General features: G+C 47.2%; 1 protein-coding gene across 4 annotated transcripts in view; it reads right to left on the reverse strand.

Annotated features, from left to right (window-relative positions):
* Window positions 1-18,661, reverse strand: part of MYO7A (myosin VIIA) — a 344,985-nt gene that overhangs the window by 194,117 nt on the left and 132,207 nt on the right. For 3 of the 4 annotated variants that reach the window (XM_077451417.1, XM_077451415.1, XM_077451418.1), the window contains one exon: window positions 10,326-10,382. The exons of the other annotated variant lie outside the window; for it this stretch is intronic. In XM_077451417.1, coding sequence (XP_077307543.1) covers window positions 10,326-10,382 — 57 coding nt within the window. The remainder of the gene's footprint in view (window positions 1-10,325; window positions 10,383-18,661) is intronic. 4 annotated transcript variants of the gene reach the window in all.

Genomic DNA, 18,661 nt, shown 5'->3' on the forward strand with positions numbered 1-18,661 from the left:
TCCCACTAACACCAATGATGGGGCACTAATCCTTCCACTGACACCAATGATGGGGCACTATTCTTCCTACTAACACCAATGATGGGGCATTATTCTTCCCACTGACACCAATGATGGGGCACTATTCCTCCCACTGACACCAAAGATGGGGCACTATTTCTCCCACTGACACTAATATTGGGGTACTATTCCCCCCCCCCCCCAATACCAAAGATCACTTTTTACTCCTACTGACCTCAATTTTCGAATTTACAATTGACCCAAAAAATAAAAAATAAACCAAACAAATAAAATGAAAATGAACACATTTTTCGTCAGTGCACGTGTCTGCAAACTATGTAACTATAATCATTACATTTATAAGTCTGCCCCCCCCCCCCCCCAGCATGGGCACCTGGGGCAATTACCCCTTTTTCCCTCTTATAAATCCAGAACTGCCTATTACCCATTCAGACCAGTGAGGCGACTCCTCCTGTGCCTGCCGTCGCACTGCCATGCACGGCAATGGAGATCACATTATCCTCTATGAAGCCTATGCAGTGCAGTGCGATTTTTGAAAAGGTGCTGGTTTTAATGCAGCATAGTACTTTTTTGGCCCCATAGACTTCAATAGGAAAGCATTTTTTGTGCATCTGGCAGAGTCTCTTCTTCCAATGAAAAAAAAAAAAAAACATGAAGCATGAAAACGTATCAAAACGTGTGTAAAAATGCCTAAAAACATGTGACTAGTGCTGCACTAGTGTGACCAGGTGTCTTGTAAAATAGGGTCCTCCATCAGATGCTGTCCTCTGCGTACTGCGCATGCGCAGTACACAGGAGCACAGATTCCGAAAATTGCCGAGGACGAACGGCGCCTGCGCCGTGAGTCCAGGTTCTATCCCCACTATCCAAGTGGACATAGAGTTAGAATAAAAAAGAGCCGAGCGGAGCGAGGCCGAGCCCGAAGCGTGGCGATCGAAGCTCGCCCGCGAGGGGCCCTCTAAAATTCTAAACCCTATGTCCGCTTGGATAGTGGGGCTACCTCCTCCACTCACGGCGCAGGCGCCGTTCAGCTTCGGAGATTTTCCGAAGCTTCGTCTGCTCCGTACTGCGCATGCGCAGTACGGAACGGACACATATCGATGGTCGGACTCAATTGGGCAGAACACCGGCCCAGGCTAATGCTGCTGTGGCCTCCATATAGGTACTTCCTTATATCCCAATTTATGGGATTTATCAGTGGGGGGGTGCACTACCGCCATCTAGTGGGCTCTTTAGGTTTCTACATCGATGTTCTTTCATGGATTTTTTTTTTTTCTCATGTATTAAATAAAATGAAGCCCTTCGCTTTAAACTGAATATCTTTATTTCCTAATATCTTTGTTTCCACCTGAATATCCCCAACTTCCTGCAGGCTTCGTGATGGTTCAGACCAACAGATGTGTGAAGAACTTTATTTACCCCCAAACTTAATTGAGTTACTATTTTAATTAAACATTTACTAAATGATCGTCTGAACAATCCAAGCGTCCTTTGGTTTTGTTTTTTATCTGTATCTTGTATCTGACATACCTTTTCTGGATATATGGAAAGCCTGCAAAGACTGACATCTGGAGGGTGTGCTACATCAATACCAGGTGGGCAAGTTCTCACCCACATGTGGGGATTTCTAGCACTTCCACTAAAGCGGTATTAAACCCAAAACCAAAAATGGAATATATTGCAGCTTACCAATCATTACATGTGGTGGCTGCAGTTGTTTTTTTTTTTTCTAAGGCTTTTTTTCTCTGTTTTCACCTGGTGATCTGGTCAGTAATACACCACCTGTATTAGACTGTTCCCACTCTGGATGAAGGAGCACCGGGGGGCACATTTGACCAGCAGCATTGTCAGGGAGGGGAGTGTTAGATGTACGGGCAGATTTAACCACTTGCCTACCAGGCCGATTCTGACATTTCTCTCCTACATGTAAAAATCATCTTTTTTTTTTTGCTAGAAAAATTACACAGAACCCCCAAACATTATATATGTTTATTTTATTTTTTTTTTATTTTTTTTTAGCAGAGACCATAGAGAATTAAATGGCGACCGTTGCAACTTTTTTTATCTCGCACGGTATTTGCACAACAATTTTTCAAACGCTTTAAAAAACAAAAACAAAAAACAGTTTCATGCATTGAAACAAAAAACAAAACAGCAGTTAGCCCAATTTTTTTGCATAATATGAAAGATGATGTTACGCTGAGTAAATAGATACCTAACATGTCACACTGCAAAATTGCACGCGCTCTTGGAATGGCGTCAAATTTCGGTACTTAAAAATCCCCATAGGCGACGCTTTAAATGTTTTTACAGGTTACATGTTTTGAGTTACAGAGGAGGTCTAGTGCTAGAATTATTGCTCTCGCTCCAACGTTCGCGGCGATACCTCACACATGTGGTTTGAACGTTGTTTACATATGTGGGCGTGACTTACGTATGCGGTCACTTCTGCAAGCGCTTATGTGGGGACAGGGGCGCTTTAAAAAACATTTTTCATTGTTAATTTTACTTTGATTTTTCTAGTCTGATGCTTTCTTTTTACATTTTTTTATCACTTTTATTCCTATTACAAGGAATTTAAACATCCCCTGTAATAGGAATATGGCATGACAGGTCCTCTTTACAGTGAGATGTGAGGTCTATAAGTCTCCACATGTCACCTCTAGACTGGGAAGCCTGAAATCAGAAAAAAAAAAATGATCCTGGCGCCCCAGCCCCCACCCATTTTTTCAAATGCAGGGGCCGAGCGTGACGTCATAACATCGCGCCCAGCCTCCGAACCATCATAGAGACTCCGGCGACCATCTGGCCCCCCGGATATCTCTATGGTCAACATCCGGCGCCGGACAGTTCCTTCTCTGGTTCGCTGATTGCAGGGGCAAGCCAGGAGACGCACCAGAGGACAGCGGGAAGGGGGGGGGGGCTGTCCCCTCCCGCCGCCTATAAGAAAGATAAAGCGGCTGAACAGCCACTATGATTGTTCTTATGGTGTAGGGAATCGCTGGCTCTAAAAGAAGATATCTGTATGATGCCTGTAGCTACACCCATCATTCAGATATCACCGCTCAGTCGATGATGTCGTATGACGTGTGGCGGGCGGGAATCGGTTAAATACCAAAAACCAATTGAAGTCGAACTCAAATTAGTTACAGCATTTGTTTCCTTTTAGGATAAAGGTTTTACGTTAATAAAAGCTGGTCATTGTAAGTAACCCCTGCCAGTGCTAAATGGTTTGTCTCATTCCTGTAACTGATACATTCTGCTGCAGAGCCTGCTCTTTTGAAAAAAAAAACAGACTTATGCCCTGTACACACGGTCGGAAATTCCTACAGAAAAGGTCCGATCAGATTATATTGTCGGAAAATCCGATCGTGTGTGGGCTCTATCGGACTTTTTCCATCGGAAATTCAGACGGAAAGAAATTTGAGAGCAGGATCTCAAATTTTCCAACAAAAAAATCCGATCAGACCTTTTCCGATCGTTTGTAGAGAATTCCGATCGGACAAAGTGCTACGCATGCTCAGATCAAAGCAATGTAGTCCCGTCGTAACGAACGAATGTCATCACTTTGTCTGACCGCGTGTATGCAACACCAGTTTCGGACAAAATTGGATGGATTTTGTGGTCTGAATGTCCGATCGTGTGTATGGGGCATTACTGGCTGGATCGCCAGATGAAAATAAAAGAAAGAAAGAAAAACCAAGAAAAAACTAATGCAGCCATCACATCTAAGAATTGGTAAGCTGCGATATAATAAACATTTGCTTTTGGGTTTATTATTGCTTTAACTACTTGCCGAACAAAAGCTATAGGGGGCGCGACGCCAGAGCCGATGCGCTCGCCCAGCAGGCCACCCGCGATCGCTCCTCAGATAGCTAGAACGGGGATCCGTCAATGTAAACAAACAGATCCCCGTTCTGACAGGGGAGTTAGAGAGAGAGATCTGCTGTTCCTAGCGATAAGGAACAGTGATCTCTCTCCTCCTCCAGGCAGTCCCCTCCCCCATACAGTTAGAAACACCTCCCAGGGAACACACTTAACCCCTTGATCGCCCCCTAGTGTTAACCCCTTCTCTGCCAGTGACATTTACACAGTAATCAGTGGCTATTTTTAGCTCTGATCGCTGTATAAATGTCACTGGTACCAAAATAGTGTCAAAAGTGTCCGATCTGTCCGCCGCAATGTCGCAGTCCCACTAAAAATCGCTGATCACCGCCATTACAATAAATAAATCATGAAAATGCCATAAATCTATCCCTTATTTTGTAGACGCTATAACTTTTGTGCAAACCAATCAATATACGCTTATTGCAAAAAAAAAATTGCACCAAAAATATGTAGAAGAATATATATTGGCCTAAACTGATGAAGAAATTCGTTTTTTTGCATTTTTTTTTTGTTTGGGGATATTTATTGTAGCAAAAAGTAAAAAATATTGTTTTTCTTTTTCAAAATGTCCGGTCTTTTGTTTATAGTGCAAAAAATAAAAACCACAGAGGTGATCAAATACCACCAAAATAAAGCTCTATTTGTGGGGAAAAAATGAAATAAATGATGTTTGGGTACAACGTTGCATGATCGCGCAATTGTCAGTTAAAGTGACGCAGTGCCGTATCGCAAAAATGGCCCGGTCTTAAGTGGTTAAAGTGATACTAAACTATTGAAGTAGGAATTCTTAATTCAAAAAAATTAGAGTTACGCTTACCGGTAACGTCTTTTCCAGTAGTCTTTCAGGACAGCCACTATGAGAGATAGACTCCTCCTCTTCCTCTGGAAACACTGCGCCAGCCCATAAATTCTTACTTCCCCTGCCGGACCTCAGTTATATCGAGAATACCTCCGGCCAGCTGGGGAGACACAAGAACACGTTAATAACATATTTATCAAATACTATTATCTTGCTGCGCTCTGGTCTTTGTAAGACTCCCCCCAATTTTCGGGTGGGAACTAGGGCTGTCCTGAAAGACTACTGGAAAAGACGTTACCGGTAAGCGTAACTCTAATTTTCCCTAATCGTCTTTCAGGACAGCCACTATGAGAGGATAAGCGAGCACTTACCAGTTAGGGTGGGACTACAGCTTGCAAAACCTTTCGCCCAAAGGTTTGCTCACCTGCCGATACCAGATCCACTCTGTAGTGTTTAACGAAAGTGGAATAGCTGGACCAAGTTGCTGCTTTGCAAATCTGTTCTGGCGTAGCTCCTGCTTTTTCTGCTTGGGAGGCTGCCATAGCTCTAGTGGAGTGTGCTTTAATACCCACTGGGATTTCTTTCCCTGCTGCTGAATAAGCCTGCTCAATGGCTACTCTGAGCCACCTAGCAATAGTGCGCCGGGACGCTTTACAACCTTTCCTGGCCCCGGAAAACAAAACAAATAAAGAATCTGACCTTCTGAATGCCTTGGTCAGTTCCAGATAGTGTAGGATACATCTCCTAACATCTAAATAATGAAATCTTAATTCCTTCTCACCGGAGGGATTGGGACAAAAAGAGGGCAAAACTATTTCCTGGCTTCTATGAAAGCTGGATGCCACTTTCGGCAAAAAGGCTGGATCGGTCTTTAAAACTATCCGATCCGGAAAAATAACACAAAAGGGAGCCCTGACTGAGAAGGCCTCCATCTCACTGACCCTCCTGGCAGTTGTTACTGCTACCAGGAACACTGTCTTCAGAGTAAGCTCTCTCAGAGAACACTCCTTCAAAGGTTCGAAGGGGGTTCCAGTTAAACTCTGCAAAACTAAAGATAAATCCCATCTGGGAAAGGATAGACCCTGGACCGGTCTCTGTCTGGACAGGGCCCTAAAGAATCTGACTACCCACGGGTTGGTAGCCAAATGATCCTCCAAAAAAACACTAAGGGCTGATACTTGACCTCTAAGGGTACTGATGGATAACCCCTTATCTGCCCCACGTTGTAAAAATTCCAATACTGCGGAGGAGCTTCGTACAGAGAAAGAGCTCTCTGCGCACCACTTGTTGAAACGCAACCAGACCCTTTCATAGATCTGGCGAGTTTCCTTCTTCCTACTATCCAGAAGGGTAGAAACTAGCCTCTCTGAGAAACCTTTAGATTTTAACAAACCCTCCTCAGTAGCCAGGCCGCTAACTTCCACTGGTGTACCTGTGGGCATAGGACTGGCCCCTGAGAGAGGAGATCGTCCTGAAGGGGCAAGAGCAAGGGAGGTTCTATCGCCAACCGTTTTAGTACCGAGAACCATGCTCTCTTTGGCCAATGTGGAGCCACCAGAATCAGAGAAGTGTTTTCCATCTGAAACTTCCTCAGAACTGCTGGCAACAACACTGGAGGTGGGAAGGCATAGCAAGTTCCGAAATTCCAATCCTGGCTCAAGGCATCCACCCCTAGAGCTCCCTCTCCCCTTTTTAGGGAGAAAAAACAGGGGGTTTTTGCATTGTTTTTGGACGCGAACAGGTCCACCTCCGGAGACCCCCATCTCTTTACTATGAGATTGAAGACCTCCTGGTTGAGAACCCAATCGCCCTCCCCCAGCTTCTTTCGGCTGAGAAAATCTGCTACTACGTTTTTCTCTCCTCTCAGGAAAACGGCTGAGAGCGAAAGGGTGTAGGTCTCGGCCCAGGACAGAATCTCTGTTGCTAAGGACAATAGGGTTCCGCTTCTGGTGCCACCTTGTTTGTTCAGGTAGGCCACTACGGACGAGTTGTCCGACCGCACCTGAATATGGTGACCCTGAAGCTCCTTTTTGAAGAATCTGAGGGCTAGTCCCACTGCCCTCAATTCTTTCCAATTGGACGATCGAGTCAACTCGTCGTCTTCCCAAGTGCCCTGGGCTAGAAGGGAACCCAGATGTGCCCCCCAACCTTTTCCACTTGCATCTGTGGTTACTACCCGAGAAACCGGGATGAGCCACAGACGACCCTGCGACAGATTTGTCACTTTCCTCCACCACCAGAGGGATCTTTTTACCTGGAGGGGAATATGTACCAGGGTGTCTAGCGCCTCCTGACTGTGGTCCCACACCCCTAGGATGAAGGTCTGTAGGGGACGAAAGTGTAGCCCTGCCCACTGTACTGCTGGAAGGGTGGATGTAAGGAGACCTAGTACTGACATCAGAACCCTTATGGAAACCAGCTGGTTGCTTTGAAGAGAGGCCACCGCACTGTCCAGTTTTTGTACCTTTTCTTTTGGCAGAAAAACTCTCAACAGTGTTGAGTCCAACAGAAAACCTAGATAGGAGATCTGTTGTGAGGGGATCAGGCTGGATTTTTCCAAGTTCAGAAGCCACCCCAGGTCTGTAAGGACCCTTTTGGTTAGATTGAGATCCTTGACCAACTGAGTTGGGGATGCTGCAAACAGAAGCAGGTCGTCCAGGTAGGCAATTACACATACCCCCTGGAGCCGAAGAAAGGCCATGGCTTCTGCCAGGACCTTGGTAAAAATGCGGGGTGCAGAGGATAGCCCGAATGGCAGGGCCTGAAACTGAAAGTGTATTGTTTCTCTGCCCAGATCTATGGCAAGGCGTAGAAACTTCTGCGAGGCCTCCGCTATGGGGATGTGCAGATACGCGTCCCTTAGGTCCAGAGACACCATGAAACAGTTGTGGGGCAGGAGCGCTTTTACTGAAAAGATCGATTCCATGCGGAATCTCTTGTATGTCACTGAAGCGTTTAGAGGCTTTAGGTTCAGAATCAGCCTGAACTTCCCTGAGGGTTTTTTTACTATGAAGACGTGGGAATAAAACCCCCTTCCCTCTTCTGCTCTCGGGACCTTGCGAATAACGTCCTGATTCTCTAACTCCCTCAGAGCTTCTAGCAAGGCCTCGGCCTTTACCCTGCACCTGGGTAGATGCGTGACAAGGAGCCTTTGAGGGGGTGGTCTTAGGAATTCCAAGAGGTACCCCCTTCTTATTACCCCTAAAATAAATTGATTGGGGGATATTGCTTCCCACTGTGGAAGAAAGGCCCCCAGTCTTCCTCCCACTGTAGTTGGACTGTCACTGGGTTTTACTGGGCTGGATAGGAGGGCGAAAAATCGCCCCTCCTCTGCCCCTGCCTTTTTGGGGCCAGGTTTTCTTTTTTGACTCTGGTTTAGGGGTTTCCCTACGCCCCTGCGGACGAAATCCCTTCTTTGTTGGTACAGGGATTTTCCGTTTGAGAGGAAAGGACTTTTTCCTGTCCGCTGTCCGGTCTAGAACCGTCTCTAGCCCTGGGCCAAAAAGGAGGTCCCCCGTGAGGGGAATCCCACAAAGTTTTATTTTGGAGGCATTATCCCCTGGCCATGTTTTTAGCCAGAGGGCCCTTCTGGCCGAGTTGGCTAGAGCCGCCGTTCTGCCTGACATGCGGACGGACTCAGCAGAGGCATCTGCTATATAAGAGATTCCTCGCAGCATAGTAGGGAAGGATGACAGAATGGTTTCCTTATCTGTGCCTGCCTCAATATGTTGCTGGATCTGAGAGAGCCAGTGCTCTAAATTGCGAGCCACAACTGTGACTGCCATTTCAGGCTTAAGATTGCCAATGGCCGAGTCCCACGTCTTTTTAAGCAGGGAGTCAATCCTTTTATCCATGACATCTGCCAAGGCCCCCATGTCTTCAAATGCCAAGTCTGTGTGTCTGGAGACCTGGGAGAAAGCGGCATCCAACTTGGGACTTTTATTCCAAAGGCATGCCGGGTCCTCTGAAAATGGGAACCTTCTTTTGAGGGATCTGGATAAAAAGGGTTTTCTCTCCGGATCCTGCCACTCCTTTTTAACTGTTTCCATTAACACATCGTGTACTGGAAACACCCTTCTTTTTGGCTCGCCCAACCCAGAATACATTTGGTCATGCAGGGTAAGGGGCTTTTTATCCGTCTGGATACCGAGGGTTGTATAAATTGCCTTTAAGAGGTCCTCTACCTCATCAAGGGATAACTTATATCTAGAGGCTTTCCTGGACCCATCCTGGTCCTCCCCCTCTGAACCCTCCTCAGAATCAGAAGAGGAACTGTCTGGAAGTTCCCTATCTGTCCCTGAAGGGCCTGCAACCTCCGCCCCCCCTGTACTAGGGGGTTGGACTGGAGCAGAACTCTGTGCTAGAGGTGGGGTTGTATCCTGGGGAGATGGACCCGTGGGAAGCTGGAATTTTTCAAAAAGGGACCTAAAAGAGGAGAAGGTGGACGAGAGCTCTTTAACTGAAGCTGCTAGTCCTGACTCCTGTTCAGATTCCCTTTCCCTAACAAGGGAGTCAATACAGCTTTTGCACAACACCTTGGTCCAAGAATCCCCTAAAATGTCCCTACAGGAGGCACACTTCCTTCTAGAGCTATGCGTAGACCTAGTTTTTTCCGCCGCTTTCTAAAAGAAAGGAAAAAAGAAAAAACAGAAAAAACAGAGTCAAACGAACGCTCGGGATACAACCCTGGGAGTGCACTAGACCCTTATTATAAACGAAGGGATCTGAGCCTCCCCACCCCCCTGGCCACCCAGGGGGGTCTGCCCCCCCACCCATGATAGAACCATACATTGGGGTGGGGGGATCCTAGATAGAGAGAACCCCTCCCCAGGGCGCTCTTACCTTAGGAATGCTGGAGATAGAGTCGGTCGTTTGAGCCTCGGCTTCCGACATGACTGCAGGTGGCTGCTTAACACCGAGTTCCACGCTGCCTGTGCGCGTTCTGAACTCATCTCCCGCCTGTGCCCGGCCCTCCTATCAGCTCCACGACCCGGAACCGGAAGTCGATCGAGGTCAAGCCTTCGTTTTCCGCCGGATACGACGTCGCCCGTCGTTCGGCCCGCTCGGTTCAAGAAAAAAAGGAGGCGGACTGTACCCCCGTACAGGGAAATCATCCGAACGGCTTGCCAGCTGCGTCCCTGTAGACGCGATAGGAGTCCCCCACGACCTGAAGCCGCGCTCGACTTGGAAGGGGTGGCAGTACCTGGTGAAGGTAAGTAAACCGTTCGACCCGTCCGACACACGTTGGGTGCGAACGGTTTGAACCCGGCTTTCAAAACGAAGCCCCTGCTTCTATCCACCGGGCTCTTCAACGTCAAAAAATGGCCACAGCCTCCCCGACTGAACGGCCTGGTTCCTTGCACAGTGTCTCCCCGCCGGAGGAAACACTAATAACTGAGGTCCGGCAGGGGAAGTAAGAATTTATGGGCTGGCGCAGTGTTTCCAGAGGAAGAGGAGGAGTCTATCTCTCATAGTGGCTGTCCTGAAAGACGATTAGGGAAAAGTACATTCTATTCTCTCAGCATTCTATAAAAATCTCCAAATAAACACAACACGGGAAACACAACGGACACAACACAGGAGGAAGCAGATAGGAGATGGTAGAGCTTGAATTTACCTTTGCAGGAGGGGTAGATGATGGGCCGTAAGCACTGCTGGCATAGCCACAGAGAAACTACAGGACAGAGTGCAGCGGAGGAGGCAGAAGAAAGACAGTGATCAGTAAGAAGATTAGTGGTACGGGGGACACAAGGTGAAGCATCACTTGGTCAAAGCTCCCAAGATACTAATTACTGGACCATGTTATATAATCACTGGATTCGTGTTATGTAATCACACTGCAGCCTAAACAAAATACATTTAAGATAAAGGAAGATCTCTGATTTTTCACAACAAATACCTGAAATCGCTATCAATAATCAATGAAAGTAGAATTTTACACCATGCCATTTTTTTTAAGGGTTTTGCCATTAGAGAACAAAATTAGGGTAACTCTTCCGGGGGTGGGAGCACATGGAAAGCAATACAAAATGGACAGAGGTGCTGAAACTCTAAAGCAGGGATAGGCAACATTTGAGGGGTGGGGATCTAGAGCAGTGTACAGGGGTCAGTAAGATGTAGAGCAGTGTACAGAGGTCAGTAAGATGTAGAGCAGTGTACAGAGGTCAGTAAGATGTAGAGCAGTGTACAGGGGTCAGTAAGATGTAGAGCAGTGTACAGAGGTCAATAAGATGTAGAACAGTGTACAGGGGTCACTAAGATGTAGAGCAGTCTACAGGGGTCACTAAGATGTAGAGCAGTCTACAGGGGTCACTAAGATGTAGAGCAGTCTACAGGGTCACTAAGATGTAGAGCAGCCTACAGGGGTCACCAAGATGTAGAGCAGTCTACAGGGGTCAGTAAGATGTACAGGGGTCACCAAGATGTAGAGCAGTGTACAGGGGTCACTAAGATGTAGAGCAGTCTACAGGGGTCAGCAAGATGTAGAGCAGTCTACAGGGGTCACCAAGATGTAGAGCAGTCTACAGGGGACACTAAGATGTAGAGCAGTCTACAGGGGACACTAAGATGTAGAGCAGTGTACAGGGGACACTAAGATGTAGAGCAGTGTACAGGTGTCAGTAGGGCAAATGACAGAGGTGAGTAGGACAGGGGTGAGTAGGGAGGGCAGTGTATGGGGGAGGGGTAGAGTTTTTCTTCGAGTCAAACCCAAACACTTTAGAGGCGCACAGCAATTTATTTTGTTTTTTTTTAGCATACACCTCACCCTCCTGTCAGGCCCTGTTCCAAGCCACATTCATGTCTAAATATTGTGTATGGGTTTCAGGAGGACTGAAACCCGGACACATGATCCAAAACACGGACTGTCTGGGTGAATTCTGAACAGGTGGTAACCCTGGGGGGGTCAGGTAGGCACAGTGCAGAGGGGTCAGGAGGGCCTGGTATAGGTGGGTCTGCAGCGCACAGTATAGAGGGGTCATAAGGGCATGAAACTGGGGAGTCAGGAGGGCTGGGGGTCTGGAGGGCTCAGTACAGGAGGGTCAAGAGGGCACGTTAATGGGGGGTCAGGAGGGCACAGTACTGGGGGTTAAAAAGGTACATTTCTGGGGGGTCAGGAGAGCACACTGCAAGCAGTCCTGGAGGGCATGATACAAGGAGGTGTGGAGGGAATGATACAAGGGGGTCTGGAGGGAATGATACAAGGGGGCCTGGAGGGAATGATACAAGGGGGTCTGGAGGGAATGATACAAGGGGGCCTGGAGGGAATGACACAAGGGGGTCTGGAGGGAATGACACAAGGGGGTCTGGAGGGAATGACACAAGGGGGCCTGGAGGGAATGACACAAGGGGGCCTGGAGGGAATGACACAAGGGGGCCTGGAGGGAATGACACAAGGGGGCCTGGAGGGAATGACACAAGGGGGTCTGGAGGGAATGATACAAGGGGGCCTGGAGGGACTGATACAAGGGGGCCTGGAGGGAATGATACAAGGGGGCCTGGAGGGAATGACACAAGGGGGCCTGGAGGGAATGACACAAGGGGGCCTGGAGGGAATGACACAAGGGGGCCTGGAGGGAATGACACAAGGGGGCCTGGAGGGAATGACACAAGGGGGCCTGGAGGGAATGACACAAGGGGGTCTGGAGGGAATGACACAAGGGGGTCTGGAGGGAATGACACAAGGGGGTCTGGAGGGAATGACACAAGGGGGTCTGGAGGGAATGACACAAGGGGGTCTGGAGGGCATGATACAAGGGGGTCTGGAGGGCATGATACAAGGGGGTCTGGAGGGCATGATACAAGGGGGTCTGGAGGGCATGATACAAGGGGTCTGGAGGGAATGATACAAGGGGAGTCGGGAGGGAACGATACAAGGGGAGTCGGGAGGGAATGATACAAGGGGAGTCGGGAGGGAATGATACAAGGGGAGTCGGGAGGGAATGATACAAGGGGAGTCGGGAAGGAATGATACAAGGGGGTCTGGAAACAATGATACAAGGGGGTTGGGAGGGAATGATACAAGGAGGTCTGGAAGCAATGATACAAGGGGTTGGGAGGGAATGATACAAGGGGTTCGGGAGGGAATGATACAAGGGGTTGGGAGGGAATGATACAAGGGGTTCGGGAGGGAATGATACAAGGGGTCGGGAGGGAATGATACAAGGGGTCGGGAGGGAATGAAAAAAGGGGGTCGGGAGGGAATGAAAAAAGGGGGTCAGGAGGGAATGAAACAAGGGGGTCGGGAGGGAATGATACAAGGGTGTCTCGAGGGAATAATACAAGGGAGTCTGGAGGGAATGATATGGGGGGAGGGCACTCTACAGGGGGGTCTGAAGGGGATGGAAATAGGGGGGTAGGAGCACACAGTAGTGGAGGGTCAGGAGGGCACTGTATTGAGGGGGTGAGGAGGGTACAGTACTGGGGGTCAGAATGGCACAATCCTGGGGGGTCAGGAGGACATAATATAGAGATGTCTGGAGGACTTGGTAGTGGTGGTCAGAAGGGCAGGGTACAGATCGAACAAGAAGCCATGATACTGGGTGTCAAGGGGGGTCCATAAGTGGTTTCCTGATGCGGAGCAGTGCAGGGAAGCTGCTGTGGCGGATCTACCTGTTATTGTGTGCTGATCCCCGCCGGCCCTTCCTCTCTGGTCACATGATGTCACCCATAAGCCCCTTGAATGAGCTAGAGAGGAGGGCCAGCAGGGATCAGCACACTGCACACAGGGGACCAGAAGCGGAACTTGCCTAAGCGCTGTCAGGCTGGGTTCCCTGCATTGAATTCGCATAGCAGGAGATTGTGGCTGGCTCTCTATGGAGCCGGTTTATATATCTCCGCTGAGGCTCCGGAGCGAATTTGCACCGAGTCCTGTGCATCTTTTGGTCCATTTCAGGTCTGAATTCAGCCAAAAATTTCGGATTGAAATCAGACCTGAAATGGTGAATGAGGACGCACCGCACCCCTGCTGTGAGCCACATGCGGCTTAGATGTAAACCCAGTCTCAAAGCCGAGGGGCATGCTGCGTGCCGGGGAATACCTCCGTCTTCACTGCTTCTGTGCTCTGCTCTCCCGCTCGTAGGGGGGGGGGGGGAGGGGGAGCACTTGAAGATCGGCAGGACAGGAAATCGAATGTGATTTACTTGTCATCTGCCAGTGATTGACAGGTAGATCAGGATCGACGAGTTGCCGACCTCCACTCTAATGCCCTGTACACACGGTCGGACATTCCGTCGACAAAATCCGTCAGATTATTTCCGCTGGATTTTGACCCAAACTTGTCTTGCATACACACGATCGCACAAAGTTGTCCGATTGTTCAGAACAAGGTGACGTAGAACACGTACGGCAGGACTATAAAGAGGGCAGTAGCCAATTGCTTTCGTCTCGTAATTTATTCTGAGCATGCGTGGCACTTTGTGCGCCAGAAATTGTCTACACACGATCGGAATTTAAACGATCGGATTTTGTTGTCAGAAAATTTTAGATCCAGATCTCAAACTTTTTGTGTGTCGGAAATTCAGACGGAAAAAGTCCGATGGAGCCCACACACGATCGGAATTTCCGACAACACGATCCGATCGCACATTTTCCTGTCGGAAAGTCCGGCCATGTGTACAGGGCATGAGGGGTCTATTAATAAAGCATTTGAATGTTGGAAGAAATAAATGTCAGAAGAAATTGTGCAAGCTGAACAAAATGTCACTTTATATAACATTAATTTCTGTATCACCTGCTCCATCTAGTTGTCAAAATGCAGTATAGTTTGCTCAATAAGGTATTTTAGAAAACAATGACACATTTTGGGCACTAGATGGAGCTGACGATACAGGACTTAATCTCTTAATTCTGTTCAGCATGGATGAATGCTTCTAACAATGCTGTAATTATTCCTCTATATATTATAAGGCTCCATGCACACTGAAGCTCAAAAAAGCTATTTCTGGACGCCAGATTGCTGGCAGAAAACGCTGGTTGAAAAACCTGCTTTTAACAGCGTTTTATACTAGCGTTAATGAGCGTTAATGAGCGTTTTACAGCGTTAGCGTTAATGGGCGTTTTTTATAAAAATACACAGAGGACACTCCAAAAATCCCACAATGCATTGAAAAATAGAATGCCGAACACTAATGAACGAGCGTTAATGAGCGTTAATGAGCGTTAATGAGCGTTTGTCGTTTTTTGCCGCTGAAAAACGGCACTTTGAACGCGAATTTCTGGCGTTCAGAAAAAAGCCCATAAACTCCACTGCTCATTAAAGCTGAAAAACGTCCATGTGTGCATGGACACATAGGCTAACATAGAGTGGAGTTTATGGGCTTTTACAAAAAACGCCCAAACGCCAATAAACTGCAGTTTATCAGCTTCAGTGTGCATGGAGCCTAAATAGACACCTTAGAGGAAAAAAAGTGGGATTTTATAAACGTGTCTGTTTTATTGTGATCTGTTGAAACTGCCCAAAAATATATATGTGTGCCTTTTTTTTTTTTTTTTAAAGAACTCAAGTTTGTATTTTTTTTTTTTTTAAATGATCTTTGCTGCACAAGTGGTTTTGACTCCACATTTTTTTTCCCTGTTCTTTACAGCTTCATGTTCTGTACATAGAGCACCTTTGTGTGCTTTCCTCCAGCAACAGCTTAGTGGGACCTTCTGACTGCATGATAATGAGTCTCAGCGGCCACTTCCCAGTCATTTTAACTACAGTGCTACAGTGGTGCGGAAGCCATTGCTTCTTTACCAGGGCTTTTTTTCCAGTGGGAACGCAGTTTTGACACCTCCAGGACTGAATGTATCTAATGACAAGGGACGCTGGGGTTGTTCTGGTCTGTTAATGTTGGCTGCTTGGGGATCTATTGTCACTGGAGGAGATCCATTTAGTCTGTTGTTGCTGGCAGGGGATCTATTGTTACTGGGCCGGGTCTTATGTTTCTGGGAGGTCAGTTGTTGCTGGGACGGATCTACTGTTGAAGGAGAGGTCTATTGCTGGCTGCTGGAAGATCTGTTGCTCCTGCTGGGGGGGTCTATTGTTGCTGAGGGGGGAGTGGTATTTTATTGTAGGTGGCCCATTGTTACTGGGGGGGGGTCTATTGTTGCTGGGGGTCTATCAATGCCGGCTGAGAGGGGAACTGTTGTTGCTGCAGGGGGTCTATTGTTGCTGGGGAGGGGGTATTTTCTTGTAGGTGGTCCAGTGTTGCTGGGCTGGGAAGAGATCTATTGTTGCAGTAGGGGGTCTATTGTTGCTGGGGAGGGGGGTATTTTGTTTGTGGGTGGTCCATTGTTGCTGGGGGGGTTACTCTTTTAGGGCCAGTTCACACCACATGCAGTCCAGTGCATTTTTTTTTCTACATCGAAAACGCACTGGAACGCACATGTCCTTATTTAGGGTTAAGAAAAAAATAGGGGGCAAAAAAGTACTGGACTGCATCAAAAACGCATTAAAAAATGCACTGGAATGTGTCAAAAACGTGCATGCAGATTAGCATCTGGAACGCATCCGGACTGCATTTTTATGGTGTCAACTGGCCCTAAGATAAACAACGAGTGTACATTGTCTAAGGGTAAGGGAGGGGACTGGAAAAAACAATTACTTTGTTATCTGAAGTTCTTTTTTAAAGCCAAAATTAGGTTTTGGGGAGCACCAAATTAGTACAGACAATCTGCTTATAATGAAAGTGACTCCAGAACCAGATTAAAGCCGCATTCCAGGTATGTATTTTATTGCATAGTTACAGCTTGGATCTATACAAGTATTCATACACTATACCTGCCCAATTCCTGTGGAGGTGGAGAATCACTGTAGCTACTACATTGATTGCCCCTGTCTTCTGTGCCGAGCAGCACCTACTACAGTGATTTCCAGCTTCCACAGGAACTCAACAGGAATGCATAGGTGTGCGCAGCCTATTGTATTAGGGTGTACACCTCAAAGCTCAAACACACACATGTGTGTGTGTATATATGTATAAATATAGCAGTAGGGCAATGGACAGTATCACTAGCGCAGTGGGCGGGGTTAGCAGGGAAGAGATTGGTGTCAGTAGTTTATTTTAATATATATATTTTTATTATTATTACTTACCATTGTATTTTTTTTTTTCCTTTTACAAGCTTCATTGGGGGGCTTTGGTGAAACATCAGGGTTCTAAACAGACCCCTGATCAGGGCCGTTTTTAAGGCAGGGCAAAAGGGGCAGCTGCCCTGGGCCCTGTCATTGTTGTGGGGCCCAAAGCAGCTGCCTCATACTTGCCAACTATCCTGGATTAAATTCCCTCGTCACTTGAGGTTTTAGTCCTGTGCTGTGTCCCAATATCTCAGTGTGAAGTGCTGCTACTAATGCTGCCCAGCTCTGCCCTATTGTGGTGTACAGATGACTCATATGCAGACCCCGTGTTTACATGTAAATGACCAGAATTCATATGGAAATAGCGGTGGCATTCATATGTAAATAGAGGCAGCCGGCAGCATTGATATGTATATAATGCCCCCCTGATGTCATATCCACAGTAATCTCTAGCAACCAATCAACAAGCAAAAATCATGTGCTATATCTCTAGCAACTAATCAGTGAGCCGTAATGTGTGCTGTACCATTGCCAACCAGTCAGTGAGCGGTAAAGATACACTGTAACCTCTGGCAACCAATCGCAATAGCTGCCTGATCTGATTCAGTAAACTGAATTTGAGTCTAGTTGCTATTTATTGTATTTCTCAGAGTGGGTGGAGAGCGAAACTGCATGGGGGGGGGGGGGGGGAGCCCAAGAAAAGTTTTACCCAGGGTCCAATAAATATTAAAGATAGCTGTACCCCTGATGTCTCACCTTTGAGACAGAGAAAGTGACTGAGGAGAGATTCCCCAGTCCCTTTCTCCGCAGCCAAGCAGCAAGAGGAATCTGCGCAGCACAGGGTGATTAGGGTGTGCCCAGGCACACCTGGCACACCCAGTGCGCACACCTATGCAGGTATGGAATATGCATATTTAAATTGGTCCATTATAGACCAATGTAACTATGCTATGAAATCCTTAACTGTAACTATATAGCATATTTATTTAAAAAAAAAAATCTACACATTTGCACGGACTTTAAATACATTAAATTTATATTTTATTTGCTATACATCAGCAGATCTGAATGCACAAATGCATACAGAAATCATTTGTGTGGCTCCACCCATTATGTTTAAATGAAACATAGACTGTTTTTTTTGACACGACTGGGTTCGGATACACTTTAAAGTGGTTCTTTTGTTTGCCCCCCGGCTGTAGCACCTGTTGCCACTGGCCAGTGTATTCTGACAGCAGAGGAGTCCCACTGTCAGAATACAATGGCACATCGTGGAGGATTTCACCATCCATTGCATGGATGGAAGAATCTGTTCTTTTTTTTCATCCCACTGGCTGAACAAAACAAGACTGGTAATCCATGGCCAACTTTGCACTCAGGAAGAGTTGTCTGCTGCCTAAAAATGTCCACAGAAATAGCCGACACCCCAGCAAGCAAGCAAGCATATTCAGTATGGTCATCCTATAATACAAAATAGTGAGATACAGCCAAATAAAAATACAACGTGTTTCGGCTGTTAGGCCTTAATCGTAACCATGATTAAAACCTAACGCCAGAAACACGTTGGTTATCCATTCAGCTGTATTCCACTATTTTGTAGGGAAGGATGACCATATATGCTGACTTACCTGGGTGCCTGCTAATAGTGATGGCCGAACAGTTCGCCCGGCGGTCGTTTCGTGGCGAATTTCGGCTGTTCGCGGTCTGCCCGTTCGGCGGAATATTGGCACCGTTCACCCGGCGGACTTCCGCGTTTACTGTGTAAAAGAACTTTGACCTATCATGACACATCCTTCATGGGGTACAGGACAGCCAATTGAGACATTACAGCACATGGACACTTGGACATTCCCCTTAACTTATAAATACACCCGATCCGGCGGTCATTTTACATT

Source organism: Lithobates pipiens, unplaced genomic scaffold (genome assembly GCF_037356315.1).
Source record: "Lithobates pipiens isolate NorthernLeopardFrog02 unplaced genomic scaffold, aLitPip1_a1.2 Scaffold_23, whole genome shotgun sequence".
Classification (NCBI taxonomy): Eukaryota; Metazoa; Chordata; class Amphibia; order Anura; family Ranidae; genus Lithobates; species Lithobates pipiens.